Source organism: Choristoneura fumiferana, chromosome 17 (assembly GCF_025370935.1).
Source record: "Choristoneura fumiferana chromosome 17, NRCan_CFum_1, whole genome shotgun sequence".
NCBI classification, from domain to species: domain Eukaryota; kingdom Metazoa; phylum Arthropoda; class Insecta; order Lepidoptera; family Tortricidae; genus Choristoneura; species Choristoneura fumiferana.
Window position 1 is genome coordinate 694215 of NC_133488.1, and position 16715 is coordinate 710929.

At 38.6% G+C, this 16715-nt stretch overlaps 1 protein-coding gene across 1 annotated transcript in view; it reads left to right on the plus strand.

Moving 5' to 3' along the window:
- Positions 1 to 15611, plus strand: part of LOC141437122 (uncharacterized) — a 32353-nt gene extending 16742 nt beyond the window's left edge. Inside the window, exons 8-15 of the mRNA XM_074100342.1 lie at positions 3709 to 3927; positions 5008 to 5129; positions 6037 to 6193; positions 6452 to 6591; positions 11917 to 12022; positions 13416 to 13531; positions 14738 to 14943; positions 15517 to 15611. Of these exons, the coding sequence (XP_073956443.1) occupies positions 3709 to 3927; positions 5008 to 5129; positions 6037 to 6193; positions 6452 to 6591; positions 11917 to 12022; positions 13416 to 13531; positions 14738 to 14943; positions 15517 to 15530 (1080 nt within the window). The 3' untranslated portion in view covers positions 15531 to 15611. The remainder of the gene's footprint in view (positions 1 to 3708; positions 3928 to 5007; positions 5130 to 6036; positions 6194 to 6451; positions 6592 to 11916; positions 12023 to 13415; positions 13532 to 14737; positions 14944 to 15516) is intronic.
- The last annotated feature ends 1104 nt before the right edge of the window (positions 15612 to 16715 follow it).

The window sequence follows — 16715 nt, forward strand, 5'->3', positions numbered from 1 at the left end:
AAGACCACAATAGCCGTATTTCTCATAGACAGTCATGGAAACAAATCCAATGTGAAACCTTTTCGTGATCTATTTCGCTATGATTTCTTTGGCAAATGTATGGGATGTCAACATAACATTGGTAGTAACGGTTCCACCCCAGTACCAGTACGTGATTCAATTTCCTCGGCTATACCTACATGTACGCGTGCTAGAAATATAACATTGCAGTATTACATTGCATTTTGGTAGTTGAGCATCCCCAAAAAGAAGGCGAAGGCATGCATGCTTTAATTAAAATGAGAACAGTACAATTTCAATATACCTACAGGTTGATAAAAAAAATCCTGTACTATACTGTAACCCATATAAGGGCTACTGATTACTAATACGATATAAGTGGGAAAACATCGAAATTAGAAAGTCTTCTTGCGACTCCACTTCCATACAAAACTTTTTTTTTCGAATCAGTATTTTTCTACTTGGGTCATATTAGTAATTAGTAGCCCTAATGTGGTTAAAGTATAGTACAGGGTTTTAATAACACCCTATACACATTTTTTTATACACACCTAAGAAATGGTACTGGCTATGTATATGGCGAAAAACGGGTAAACCGTATGAAGTTATAGAAGTTTCCCAAGACTCAGAAACAGACACAAAAATTTAAATCTATTGTCAAGAAGACATTAATATATTAGGCGTATTATTAAAATTAATGATTATATCATGGATAGGGAAATTTGGAAATAATTCCGATCCGCATTGGCGAGTGCTTACTCCAAATAGCGAATTGAGAACTGTTTTAAATATGTAGTTGTGTTAAATACTTGTGATGTATAGATATCACTAAAATATATTGTTAATCTGTTTTAAAAAATATATCTAGGTTTATTGCCAGACTCTTCTCAACAGAGGTTTTTACGAACCGGTGGTAAATTTTTTGACATTCATAAGTGCTTGTTACAATCTAAATTGAATAAAAAATATTTAATATTGAATAATAAAGATATTTTGACTTTGACTCAATATTTCATGTCAAAGCTTGTCTTAAGCAAAGTGCCAATCAGACTCGCACACGAAGGGTTCCGTACCATCTATACAACTTCATTAGGATTAGCAAAAAAATGGCAAAAAAACATTTGTTGTATGGGGGCCCCCTTAAATATTTATTCTGATCTATTTTTTGTTATATATATATTATATCGACTACAGTTATACATAATCTGTGAAAATTTCAACTGTCTAACTATCATGGTTCATGAGATACAGCCTGGTGACAGACGGACGGACAGCGAAGTAGTATAAAGTAGTAGGTTTCCGTTTATACCCTTTGGGTACGGAACCCTAAAGAGGCACAAAAAGCTAAACCGTTATGTGGATACAAATGGGTGCGATGCGATATATGTATCATGAGGAACCTTTCACAATAAAATACGAGTACACATTTGAACAGGAATACGAATCCATTGAATGTGCTTCCATTAATTTAAAGCACTTAATACAATTACTTTTCTTAATAAAACCATTTATATTTCAAGTGAGGTTTTTTTATAAAGGTATATTTCTGTATTTTGTATAGCACGTTTAAAACATTACTAGCGGTATATTGGTACAAGTGGCGTGCTAATGTTAGCGTATAATGATGCAAGTGATAAAAACGTTTATAAATCAATAGATGAAGGTAAAAGAGCATCTGTTTTATTGTTCATTGCAAGCCATATAAGTATTTCATCTAAAAATTCATATACAATATAAAAATATCGTTAGATCAGTAATCTACGCATTACGCCGTATACTGGAGCAAGTGGTAATTAGCTCAGTATACCGCACAACTACAAGATGTAAAATACGCGTATAGTAGTGTATCTGCAATTTTCTCAAAAACTAAAAGAAATTTCAAAATTCCATGAATACAGGTAGAAAGCAAATATTTTCTTTGGAACCAATGCAAATTTTGAAAAGTTATATCATCAAATGAGAAAGTTACAGGTTTTGGAACCTTTGAACAGCTCTCCTGTATTTATGATTATGCACTTGTACCAGTATACGTAGGAGGTGTCGATATAACCACCCGAGCCAATTCGTATCGTTTTGCTGACCTGTACTGGCGGGTAGCCATTATTTTATTCAGTTTTATTCTTAGCGTCTTTCTTTTGCCGAGCTCCGAAGTGTTTAGACACAAAATAATTTCATTTTTTTTGAATTTTTTGTCATTATCTGCTTGGACGGCAACCCCCTACTTCCCGGCCTCTACAGTAATGTACTATTATTAAAATATTCAAAACTGTCTAGAAACATAGCTAGGACTAAATTATCCGAAGGCACTTTTGATGACTGTATTTTTATCCATTTGTAGTTATCGTCCCATTCGAGATGTCCTCGGTCTTTTCTCTCCAATCGGGATCTGATGCGTGCGACAACTTAACAAAGGAGAAGACATATTGGACCTGGGCTCCAAGCTGCTCGGAGACGTCCACTGCGCGCCCATACTGCTGCAGTGCAGCGCGGCGCACGCTTCTTTCTTCCTCATTACTGAGGATGCTTGGATATCATATACGCTTGAGGTTGGTAATCTGATACTATCAGAGTTCTCATATGAAGGAGTCCCAGCAAAATTGTACACAACAACAAAGTGTACTTACTGGCACAGAAATCACAAAAATATTCTTATCGCAAGCTATTTGCTAGCATCAAAATTATACATACTACGATCCAAGTTTCATAATATTATTATCGATATCATTAACTATTGAGGAGTTCCATTCTGTACAGGTGATCCTGGCCGGCCTAACCAGAATTGCACTAGTTGATTATTAGTTTAGTTTATTTTAGTTTATTTATTCAATCAATACATCATTACATTATAATTTACATAAATGTCAGTTATAAGAATTTGTATTGAAATCGTCAAAGGTAATATGATTAGTAATAATTATAAAAAATAAAATTCTAAGCATGTCATGTGAATGTAAACAATTAAAATTAGACTGGTTCTCCTCAAGGGATCGTCAGACTGAAAACACATTGAAATGTATATAAAGAATAAATGTCAAGGATATGTAAAGATTAATAATTGAGTAACAATTTAAATGTCAATGTAAAAACAATAAAATAAAAACAAGAAATAATAATAACAATTTAAACAATAAAATTAAAATGTCAGATTCATAAATTCATTTACGGAATAAAACGCTTTTTCCAACAAAAGGTCTTTTAGTCGACGGCTAAACGTTTCATCATTCTTTTCGCTTTTTACCAAATTGTCACTTTACCAAGTAAGATGAAGAGCGGTTAGAAGTGTGCTAAATTTTAGGTAAATTTGACCACTAACGTCAAACATACACTACAACTATAGTGCCCGGCCGCTAAGAAGTCAACCTTGACACATTTCACAACTACGAAGTTCCCGATTATTGTAATGTGTCAACCATTGAAAAAAATCCTACACTTACTACATTATCGCACGCAACAAGAACGCATTGCATTTTTATCTATGATTCATATTGTAATATTCAGAAACTTCATAGTTTTGCAATGTGTCAGGATTTAGTTTATAACGGCCGTTGACTATTCATTGCGTGTGCTGCTAAGTAACCACTACGCTGCGAACATTTTAGCCACGCAATGAACAGAGACCACGCTCGCGGTCGCCGCTGGCGTCCATTCTGCCACCTTTCATATTCAATGGCTCGCAACATTCAAACCGGGAATCCTTGTCTTCCCCAGGAGCTGACTTCTAACGGCTCAATAGCCACAGGACCCTTCACCCTCTACCCAGCCTGGTTCACGGGGGGCGGTGTCACCCGCGGCTTCGTCCAATGCCGCGCGACGGCAACTGGACTCCAGACCACGGCTTTGAGGATCCTGTCCTCAACAGCCACGGCTCGCATGATCCACGTGCTTGCTGACTCGCTGTATTTCAGCCCTGACCATGTAACCATTCAGGTATGTAGACGACTGGATTGTAAAAAGTAGTAACCCTAAGTATAAAGTTGGAGGTCCCAGGATCAGAACTGAGTAGGATCGGGCTTAATGTGAAAAGTAGTAGTAGTAGTAGTAGTAGTAGTAGTAGTAGTGTGAAGTAGTTTATTTGTGTAGATATGTATTAGTTTATTGACTTCATTAGTATGTATTAGTTTGTGTATACCTATATATGTATGTGTATTTGAAATGATTGTTTGATTCAATTTAAATTTCAGTTTGTTTTACCTTTTCATTGTACTTGTATTGTAGTGTCTACTCTTGTGTCTGATATCCTATCAATCGTTCGAAGGTTAACTGGAAGAGATCCTTTTAAGGGATAAGTTAGGCTTTGTGCATCTTATTATTCTGTGTTCTGTTATTTTCATGTGTTTTTATGTACAATAAATAGTTTTACAATACAATATAATACAAAAGATAAGTCCGTATGTATGCCTTCTCAACTTACTTCAGTAAATTTCCGTAAGCTAGTTGAGTAAGCAAGATAAATACAAACTTATCCGACAAAATGCGATAACAAAACATTATTTACTGTCCCTGTGTACGCGCGTGTCAAATCATAAAAAAATCTCAACCACCAAGTCTATACGCATAAAGCCATGTCTATTGTTCATGCGACGTTTTTATCGTGATGTTAGTCGTGGAAATTCCTATAGCAATAAAGATTGTAAAATCTCAGAATATAAGTTCGAGCCCGAAGAATTGCGAAGCTGAAGTGGCAGTGGGCGGAGCACATTGCTCGCAGGACTGATGGCCGATGGGGTCAAAAGGTTCTCGAATGGCGTCCGCGGACCGGGTGACGAGCTGTCGGTAGGCCTCCAACAAGATGGAGCGACGACCTGGTTAAGATCGCGGGATCGCGGTGGATCCGAAAAAGCACAAGACCGGTCTGAGTGGAGAGCCTTGGGGGAGGCCTATGTCCAGCAGTGGACGTCTTTCGGCTGACATGATGATGATGATGATAAGTTCAAGTATCAGAGCTTGGTACGCGAGTGAAACTTCGGAAAAAAGCTGATTTTAAATAAAAATATTATTTTGTTTTAGGCTGAAGACAAAGACTATGATATATGTAGTGATGATGATCCCGATTGCGAGTACTACGTGAATCTCGGCACGGCGTTCCCCAACCGACCACTGTCGGCTACTGTACAGATTGTCAACCACAGGTAAAATGTACGATCTTTATTAATCTGGTCTCTCGGCGTATTGGTTCGATGAAATGCCATGTGAACAAATTGAATAATAAATAATAGTATTACTGCCGAGGGCGGGAAATAGCTATTCGTTGAGTAGAGTTTGTAATATGAATGCACGAATGAATACGAATCCACGAATTGCCATTTCCGCTGAGGCATGTATAGTGCTTTTCTCCAATATTTAATGCGAGGAAATAAAGCAAAATCGTTAAAATATTAAATTAAATGCTCAGGCACGGTTTTAAAAAGTTGCCCTTATACTTTCCCGCGATAAGTACTTGTTTTTTTTTTTTAATGTACACGACACGACTCGTAATGCCATTTCAGTAGAAATAATAACTTAATAAAAAAAGTTAAATGCAATAAAGCTTAGTATAACTAAATAACAGCTTAAAGCGCTACTGTGCGCTTTTTAGCTACGTCATCCATTTTATTTTGTTACCATTTATTCGGTATTTTATTTTATTTAATTTGTGACAGTCTATATGGAAGAACTTCGTGTACAATCACCAGCATTAATATCTGCTAAAGCGGAGCGTGCAAAAATATCTGACACGTCCTTCCGGCCCTACAAATAGAGTCGTATCAGGTATTTATGCATGCTTGTTGTGTTAGATATTGGTGCAGGTGACTGTACTATGTTTGCGACAGTTTAGCGGACATTTCCAAGCATATTGGAGAAAATAAATTTTATTACATTGTAGGTCTATTGGGGCATGTACTACTCTACAGACAACACAACGTCCAATAATGGCCATTGGTTGCCACCGCTTTGTAGCGCTGTCTTCGTGGATGCTCCCAATTTTTTCTACCTCTCTAAACTTCTGATGCACCAGTCCAAGTATATTCCGAGGACTTTCATTACAATCATTTTCAGCCCAGTGCCTTACTCTTACTATTGGAGCACAAGACCTTGGGGTGTCTGCTCGTGCTGGCAGGACGAGCTGGCCACAGAAGGCGCGAGCGTGGCAGACGAGGACGACAGCGAGAGACTCTGTCCTGGAGCAAAAGAGTCCAGAGCCAAAGGTGACGTGGTGAGTTTTAACATGACTGAAGATCCACTTGGATACAATATTTATCACTTTGACGACTAGATAGCCAAATGGTTAGTGAACCTAACTATGACGTCGTTGGATTCTAAGGAAACCGAGGAAACTCTTCAAATATTGTAGGTGTCCCTACGATATCGGTTTGCTTTTTAATTACAGTCCATTCATATGTTTCATTTTGCATTTTAATGTAATAAAACGTAGGCGCAGTATTATACGATTGGATATAATCTCTCTCTCTAGATAAACAACGCGTCAAACGGAACGCAAGGGGTGTGCGCGCAGCCGGCGGCTGGGTCTGTGGCGGCGCGCAGCTCTGTTCCCGTGACCGTGAGCGTGGCCGACGCGGGCGCCGGCCGGGGGACGCATCGGGCAGTGCTTCTGTGAGTATAATGTTTCTCACAAATACCAGATTCCAGACTCTTGTCGCGATAATGATGTCACAAATACAAGTAATTGGCAGTATTTCAACTTCATACTAGCGCCCGAATCAACGCACGCACACAGCCAAGCGTCATTTACACGGCCACTAACCAATCCTCGCAAGACAAAACTACGCAGTGCCACGCCGCGCGCCGCGCAGTCCGTTCGCTGGTCGAGTGCTGGAAGGTATTCTTGAAATTTATACCTACGGCTGGCGCGTTAGGGTTGGATCTCCGCAAAGTAACGCCTGATTCAATAAATTATGATGGAAGATGTCAAAGTTGTCAAACAAAAACCTCGCGATACTAACGGCAACTAGCCTTTCAGTTACTATCGTTGTATAATTATCATCATCATGATAGTCAGCAGCAGAAGTGGATGAGCGGCTACGGTGCCCAAAATGATACACACGACTCTACTGCCAAAATAAGAGAATGTTTAGATAATTTTGAGTACAACAACTGCTTCTGCTGCTGGCAATATTAAACAACTATAGTGTTTACCCTCGGCTTCGCACACGTAAATATAATCATTAGGTCCAGCCAGCTGCAACGAAATTCGGATTTTTTTTAAATTCCCGTGGGAATTTTCGAAAATTAAATCGTTGTCTTCATTGACGTTACATTAAAAACAATCATGGTCAAATTTCATGACTGAAAGCCCAGCGGTTGTTGTTTCGAGATGTTATCCCTACCTACCCCGTGGGAAAATCGGGATAAAAAGTATCCTATGTTTTAATCCAGGTTATGAAATAACATTTTGCCAAACTTCATCGAAATCCGTGCAGCTGTTTCAGCGTCAAGAAGTAACAAACATACTCACTCACTCACAAACTTTCGCATTTATAATATTAGTAGGCTTGCCAATCTGAATAAAAACACCGGTGAACAGTGCCAAGTAAAGAGAAACACACCGCGGTCCGCTTTCAACAAAAAACCGTAGAGGCTTTAAAATCTAATAAGTCTGTTTGCAAATTTATCCCGTTGACAGAAATTCAAATTGTCCATTTGTATGTTTCCGTGTCCGGATTTGCATACAGAATGCTGGGGCGTGGATGTTATTTATGTTATTAGGTTATTTATGTTATTGTTTTCCATAAGCCACTTACTTGCTAATTAATGTGAAAAGTTGCTACTAAATTACGTAATTTTTGTAAAGGATAGATTGAAAAACAAAAGCAAGATAATACTAACTTATTCGATAAAATACGATGAAAAAACAAGGTTCACTAGATCTGTATAAAACTGTTAGTTACATACAAAAAAGACGTTCTAAAGTCAAGGTCAAAATACATTTATCTTTATTGAATTTAGGCTATAACTGTTGGAAATGTAAAACCCTCCATCAATTCAAGACTTTCAAGTCATAGTTTCTTCTAATGGTCTGTCGTCCTATCTGACACATTTCAAATGCGAGCCGATCGTACAAGTCCTAAATAAACCAGATTTATTATTTAAATAATTATTATCATTTAATTTATCAGGTTATGGGCCCAGGATAGCCCAGGAACTATTAGTGAAGTGCTTTCTATAAAATATTAGTGAATTTCAGACTAAAAATTGTGAACTCAAAGAGTGACAGTCCAGAACGTTCGAAACCGTGTTTTGTCGTTTTTCATTTTTGAATTGGGTGATTTCAATTTTCAATTTCAACGGCTAAGATGGCATCGAGCAATTCATTGGCATTCATTGAAAAGTTAACGGCCGTGAAAATTATGCTACTTGGCAGTTTGCAGTAAAAACATATCTGCAACATGAAGATTTGTGGTGCTATTGAAAATTCCGACCCATCGGCAAAAATAGACCCAAAACTAGACATTAAAGCAAGAACAAAAATAATTCTCTTGATTGATCCGATAAATTATGTTCACGTTCAGGAAGAAAGCACGAAGATATCCGCAGATTCTGTGAAAGCAAAATTGTTACAAGATGTCAGAAATACTGAAAACAACACTACAGCATTTGCAGTGAACAAGACGAATTTTAATAACAGTGACAAGAAGCAATTCAAGGGTCCAAGGTGTTATTCCTGTAACAAATATGGTCATAAGAGCCCTGACTGCAAAACTAAACCTAAAAATAAGGTACAGAAACCTACCTCTTCTTATGCTGCTGTGTTTGTGGCCTCTTCTCATTATGATGACGCATGGTACATAGACTCTGGCGCCTCCGCACATATGACGAAGAACAAGAACTTATTTCTGCTGGAAACATCCTCTGTAATAAAGAATATTCGAGTTGCTGATAATAAAATGTTATCCGTGCAAAGCTCAGGACAAGTGAGCCTTAATGTTTGCGATGATAAAGGCCAAGAGAACAAGGTACTGTTTACAAATGTGTTATATGTTCCAGAACTAGCAACAAATTTGCTATCCGTGAGCCAGATTACTCAAAATGGTGGCCATGTGGAATTTGATAAGTCCGGCTGTGTCATTTTGAACAGCAAACGTCAAATTGTAGCTACTGCAAGTGTTTTTTAACAACATGTACCGGCTGAATATGCCAGGAGGCAATGCATACATGTCTGGTGTTGAAAAGCAGGATATTTATTTATGGCACCAGAGAATGGGACATTTAAATTTTGACAGTTTAAAGAAAATGTCTGAAAATACCGAACATGTAATTTTCTCAGACAAAATAGAAAATCTGACATGTATCACTTGCAAAGAAGGCAAGCAGACACGATTACCATTTAAGAGTTCAGGTGTAAAGGTTAATAAACCTCTTGAATTGGTTCACTCCGATATATGTGGTCCAATGGAAACACAATCTCTTGGTGGTGCCAGATATTTCTTGACTTTTCTTGATGATTACTCCAAAAGAATCTCCGTATACTTTCTTCGCAACAAGTCTGAAGCTCTTGATAAATTTAAAGAATTCAAACAAGAAGTTGAGAACCAATTAGATGCTCGTATAAAGATTCTCCGAACAGATAATGGACTGGAGTATGATAACAAAAATTTCTCTGATTTCCTGAAAAGCGCTGGAATTATACATCAGACAACCACTCCGTACACAGCTGAACAGAACGGATCTGCTGAACGAATGAACCGCTCGTTGGTAGAAAGAGCAAAATGTATGCTACTCAATGCTAATCTGCCAAAATTGTATTGGGCTGATGCAATACATACTGCTGCTTATGTCATCAATCGTTCTCCAACGAAGTCCCTGTCGTTTAAAACTCCTGTAGAAATGTGGTCCGGTCTGAAACCAAATGTGAGTCACATGCGAATCTTTGGTTGTGAAGCCATGGTTCACCTGCCTAAAGAAAAGCGCAAGAAGTGGGATCCAAAAGCACACAAAATGATCTTTATTGGATACTGTGACCACACAAAAGGTTATAGATTTATATTACCCAACTCCAGAAAGGTAATAAAAAGCAGAGATGCTGTGTTTCTTGAATCTACTGTGAAGAGAGACTTCGTTCCTGTAGAAATGTCCACGAAGAAACCTGAAAAAGAAGAAGAAAGTTTAATGAATGAAAGTTTCACTTCAGAAAGTTCATATGAAACTGTAAAAGGAAACAAATCATCGGACAGTGAATACATACCTGATACCAGTCTTGATTCTCCTGAAATAAGTAAAGTTACTTTGAGACCTAGAAATAAAATCAATAACAAGAATTTAAATTTAGTCCATTCTGAAGAAAATACTTACCTTTGTTCTGTGACGCCTGGTATTCCTGAAACATACAAAGAAGCGATTAGTTCAGAAAATAAAGATGAATGGATAAAATCAATTGATGAAGAACTTGAAGCTCATGAGAAAAACAGAACCTGGATATTGACTGAAAAACCTCCAAATGCCAAAATAATAGGATGCAAATGGGTGTTCCGCATAAAAGAAGAGTCAACAGGTCCACGTTATAAATCAAGACTTTGTGCAAAGGGCTTTGCACAAACTGCAGGTATCGACTACACCGAAACGTTCGCTCCGACAGTAAGTGTTCCGGTTGACCCCCATGTTAAGTTACAAAAGGGAGAAGGTGAGCCAGAGAAGAATATCCCTTACAGAGAGGCGGTGGGATCCCTCATGCACCTGGCTACAGTGAGTCGACCTGAAATTATGTTTGCCGTGAGTCTGGTGAGTCGATTTCTTACTTGTTACAACAAATCACACTGGAACGCAATACTGAAAATCTTCAAATACCTGATAGAAACAAAAGAGTACGGGTTGTATTACTCACAATCGTCACAACCAGCAGAAGTAACTGGTTACAGTGATGCTGATTACGCCAACGATCTCGATACAAGACGTTCCGTCACAGGCTACGTTTTCATTAAAAATGGAGCGGCTGTAACGTGGTCCAGTCAAAGACAACAAACAGTTGCTCTGTCAACTACTGAAGCTGAATTCATGGCAGCTTGTGCCGCAACGAAGGAAGCTATGTGGATAAGACAATTGTTGTGTGATATTGGTGATTATAAACAAGACACGATGTGCTTACATTTAGATAATCAAAGTGCAATAAGCGTTATCAAAAATGTAAACTTTCATAAAAGATGCAAGCACATTGATATTAAGTACCACTTTGTTAAAGAGAAGTTCCATCAAAAAATAATTGATCTGAAGGCTGTAAGCAGCGAAAATCAATTTGCAGACATATTTACCAAAGCATTGTCGAAAGATAAATTTCAATTTTTGAGATCTAAACTTGGAATGTCTGACTTTATTTCTGTATCAAAGTAAATGCAAATTTAATATGTTTGTCAGACATGTAAGTTGTATGTCTTGTTTAATGGCTCATGTAGGAGTTATACTGTTAAGTTTTCTTTATTATGAATGTTAGAAAGCTTGAATTTAGGGGGAATGTTGGAAATGTAAAACCTCCATCAATTCAAGACTTTCAAGTCATAGTTTCTTCTAATGGTCTGTCGTCCTATCTGACACATTTCAAATGCGAGCCGATCGTACAAGTCCTAAATAAACCAGATTTATTATTTAAATAATTTATTATCATTTAATTTATCAATAACAAGCACTTATTATTACTTACTACCACCGGTTCGGAAAAATATTATCTCTGTTGAAAAGAATCCGGCAAGAAACTGAACGAAGTATATATATTTTTAAACATAATAATATGATATCTATTATCTATCCCTTGCAGGTACTAAAGAAACTTTAGTCGTTGCACTTAAGTAGGTATATCCGTAACATATTTTTACACCATTCCATTATTGCTTATTGCAAGCCATTTGAGCACATTTTTATTTTCTTAGCTGGGCTTTACATTATGGCTTAGAAATACAACAAACTCCATTTTATTTCCTGCCTCTGTTTCAGATTGATCTTGAAAGACATTCCCAAAGACAGCTTTCCGGCGGACTTAAGGCCACAAATCGTAACCACAAGGACTATAGCTGCACAATCTGGTCCAGGTGATGCGAAGGTAAATATTGCTAAATTTGAAAATAAAAGAATTATGATGTGATGTTTAAATACCGATGTAATGGCACCAAATTGGCGTTTCTATCCTGATATGAAAATAATGGCTACCTTATGCTCTTCACAACGGGAGCAAAAAAAACAGGGCACGAGCGTGTCGGACACGCCCAAAATAGGGTTCCGTAGCCATTACGAAAAAATTAAGTAATATTTTTCTAAGGATTTCGTATTTTGTACGGAATATTCCAAGTTTAGGTATATTTTATACCTTAGGCTATTTACTCTTAAACTACGAATAATTTAAAAAACGGAACCCTAAAAAAAGGAAAGAAAGCCATTCAGTATTGGCGTATGCAAGCGATCAAGATTTTTGGATGGTTGGTTGGGTTCTCCAGTGGTACAGGATTTCTCCTCGTTTTAAGTAAAAATCTACTACTTTCTTTGATATAATAAATCTGTCGCAAAAAGAGTGGGTAGCCCATTCTTACACAGATGGAGCTCCAGGCATTTGCCAGTTAGAGTGTAAATGTAGATATACCAGATGTGGCCTGTAATACGAGCAAAAAATTAAAACGTAGATCGTCCTCGTCAAACAGAACAACATTAGTTGAGCGACTTTCAAAAATAATGGAGTCTGAATTTTCCATTTTTCATACAAATTAAATACCTACTGCTATCAATGTACGCCATCCCAGAACACAACTGACGTCGCCTGTCACGCTACAAACACCAAGCATTTTGCTTTACATTGCTTCTTCGAATAAACTTAAAAGTGTAATAAAAATCAAAAAACTAATTATTTTGAAAAGTCGCTGAACTAATGTTTTTCAGTTTGAAGAGTATGATCAATGTATTATTTTTTTTTTTTTTTTTATTCGACTGGATGGCAAACGACCAAGTGGGTCTCCTGATAGTAAGACCACCGCCCATAAACATCTGCAACATCAGGGGTATTGTATTAATTATTTGCTCATATTACAGACCACACCCGGTATTTAATTGTTCGTACTAACATAGTCATTAAAGGTTTTTTAACAAGCTTTTTTTAAAATTGCCCTGTTCGTTTATTTATTTGTTTATTTATTTGGGTCGAATTTTGCAAAATTTGACCCACTTTCAGTAGTCCGATCGACTTGAAATTCGGTAAACTTATGTAAATCTAGTGACAATACAATAATCTGGTAGTGACATCCTGGTAGTCCAGCCAGGATCGTCTCCACAGGACGGAACTCTTCAACGGTTAATCGCATCGACTTGAAATTTGGTATTCAAATGTAGTTTTGGTAACAATACAAGTATAGTCAACAAAAAGTACAGTCAGCAAAAAAAGCTTGTATTAAAAATGTTATTTTTTACCAAAAACTTATTAATGACGGGTTGTGTTGACTGTGTTTCAGGGCTTGTCTCACGAAGTTTGCGAGGTGGTTGTTGGCCAGATGGAGGTATGGTGGGAGGTGGCTCCGGTGCGGTTCGTCTTGGACCCTCCGATACTGACGCTGACGCACTCAAGAAGGTTAGTGATTACGATAGCCTTGTTATCAGGGTGTGTAACGATTGGTATAACTACTTTTGATATATTTTCACTGGATATAAAACAAAAATCCTACTAATATTATAAATGCGAGAGTTTGAGTTTGTGTGTGTGTGTTTGTTACTCTTTCACGCCAAAACGGCTGAACGGATTTTAATCAAAATTGGTATGTAAATAGCTAGACATCTTGAGTAACATGTAGGCTACTTTTTATCCTGATATTCCAACGGGATAGGGTTAAAATCTCGAAAAGCTAATCGTTGGGCGTAGAGTCACGAAATATGGCATCATCATCCCATCATCATCCCAGCCTATATACGTCCCACTGCAGGGCACAGGCCTCCTCTCGTAATGAGAGGGCTTGGGCAGTAGTTCCCACGCAGGCCCAATGCGGATTGGGAACTTCACACACACCGTTGAATTGCTTCGCAGGTTTGTGTGCAGGTTTCCTCACGATGTTTTCCTTCACCGTAAAGCTCGTGGTAAATTTCAAATGTAATTCCGCACATGAATTTCGAAAAACTCAGAGGTGCGAGCCGGGGTTTGAACCCACGATCCTCTGCTTGAGAGGCCATAGGTCAAACCACTCGGCCAACACGGCTCTTAATGCAATTTCAATTAAAACCACGCCGTAATTTTCAGGAATTCCCAGTAAAATCCCGGAATTTCAATTAAACTGCTGTATCTAATGATTTACGCGTACGAAGCCACGGGTAAACTCTAGTAAATACATAAGTAGAATTATGAGTATGGTCCTTGTATGGTCATTTACCATGTGTGGTTTATTAAGGATTGGCATTATAGCACTTACGAAACGTCAGTGTTGCCATGCGTGGCGCGCTTGACAGAGCGTGAGATCTGGACGCGGGAAAAGCGATCGTCAATTGTCAGTTTGTAAAAGAAGTCTGGCCCGAGTCGACAGCGACGCGTTTCTTTATTATTAACTAGGCTTTTCCTTAAGTTATTGTGAATCGTTATGATAGTTGCATTTCTAAGATTTCGGTGATGGTCGTAGTGTTTTGGTTATATCTTGACCACAATTAGTGGACTTTTGTTAGTTCTTCAAAATAGTTTTATTCTCTGCCCGAATCCCACTTGTTATGCCCACATTGATCAGGTCAGGGTCGGATCCCGGCTCTCTAAGTCCTATCTTACGACACATATAAATACTAGCTGTTTGTTTTTCAGGGTGACGTCAGTCCCCGTGTCGATCCGCGCGACGCAGCTGTACGGGTGCTCTGAGCTGCGCACGCGCTGGGTGTCCCGCCGTGGGGGGGGGTGTCGGCGGTATCGGCGTCAGCGCCGCGCCTCACGCCCGCGCGCTCGGTCGACGCGCCGCTGCGCGTGCCGCTGCCGCCGCTGCCGAATGAGTACCCGGAGACTGATGTCGTCACGTAAGCATGGTTTTGGTAATCCAGAAAGTAAGAAGAGGCATGTTGGGAGATTATCCTTAAAAAAATATATACTGCTCAAAAGAAAATAAGGGTCACGTAAATTTTATGGGTGAAACGAAAATACGAATAAATAAATAAAATAAATATCATGGGACACTTGACACCAATTGACCTAGTCCCAAACTAAGCAAAGCTTGTACTATGGACACTAGGCAACGGATAAACATACTGATATAGATAAATACATACTTAATACATATTAAACATCCAAGGCCCGAGAACAAAATATTCGTATTATTCATACAAATACGAGTATCTGCCCCGGCCGGGATTCGAACCCCGCGAATATAGCTATTTTTGTATTTGATTTGTTTTGTGTGACTTTCCGTAATTTCACTCTCCTGTGGCCCGGCGGAAGACCAGTGCTGGTTTTCAACCAGCGATATGCTGAGCCGGGACCTTTTTATAGCGGCAACATTTCTTACTGTTATTTTTACTAATTATGTGTCATTGCTGTTATAAATAAATTATTTTCTTTCTTTCTTTCTTTCAGTCACCCGTTTGTTTGTTCAGGTTGTCGACGGTGACAGATGAGTGCACAGCCGCGTGCCGCATCGTGCGCGCGTGCGGCACGCGGCACCCCGCGCTGGCGCCCGCGCGCGCCTGGCTCGGCGTGGTGCCCCCGCGGGCCAGGGTCACCGCCAAACTAGAGGTCATTAACGACACTCACCAACATGTAAGAACCTTGAAGTACTTTAACTCTATTTTGCTTATGGTTAGGCATAGCCTTGTAAAGCCCACTGTCTTAGATAGAACATTTTCTCAGATTGCACAGTTTCCCGGAAAGCAGGTTATAACTTATAAGCATTAAGATTGGTTTTTGGAGTCTTTATGTATTTTTTATTTCAACCCAAATTTTTGTTACTTTTACGGTCATCCGGTCGGTCGTAAAAGTAACAAAAATTTGGGTTGAAATAAAAAATACATAAATACTCCAAAAACCAATCTTAATTTGATTGCCTAATAGCGACATCTCTGGTCCGGGTGAGCGGTTAGTTCCAATGGAGTGCTGAAAAGTTTCTCGAAGAGGGCTACAGCGTAGATGTCGCTAGTGTCGCTGCTTAAGTGACTAAATAAGAAACAAACAAGCTGAGATATGTGGTGCATAGGAGAAATTCGAGTCTGTAGTCCTGTCCATTGGTGTTGTAGCGGTATAAATAGCACGCAGCACGGAATGCTGAGGACCTGGGTTCGATTCCCAGCGCTGGTCTCTTTTTCTGGTTTTTCTGTGCATCTATGTTTCAGTTTGTATTTCCAATTTAGGTTTTACGGGATGACTGTAAAAGTAAAAATTTGGAATTGAAATAAAAAATACAAAAAGATTCCAAAAAACCAATCTTGAAACCTTTTGAGTTGAAGTTTTTTAGGGTTCCGTACCTCGAAAGGAAAAAACGGAACCCTTAAAGGATCACTTTGTTGTCCGTCCGTCTGTCAAGACCCTTTTTCTCAGGAACGCGTGGAGGTATCAAGCTGAAATTTATATCAATACTCGGGTCTACTGTCCCTTGAAGCTGTGTAAAAATCAAAATTCTAAGCCAACGCAATCAAAAGATACAGCCGTTTTTGCCGCAAATTTCCACAAACTTTTGAAACTCGCAAGGGAATCAAAAGCTACAGGGTATTTCCCGTGAACTCAGAATCTTGAAACTTGGTAGGTACGAAGCGACTTTTTATAGCACAGATACTTAAAGGAAAAATTGCGAAAACCGTAA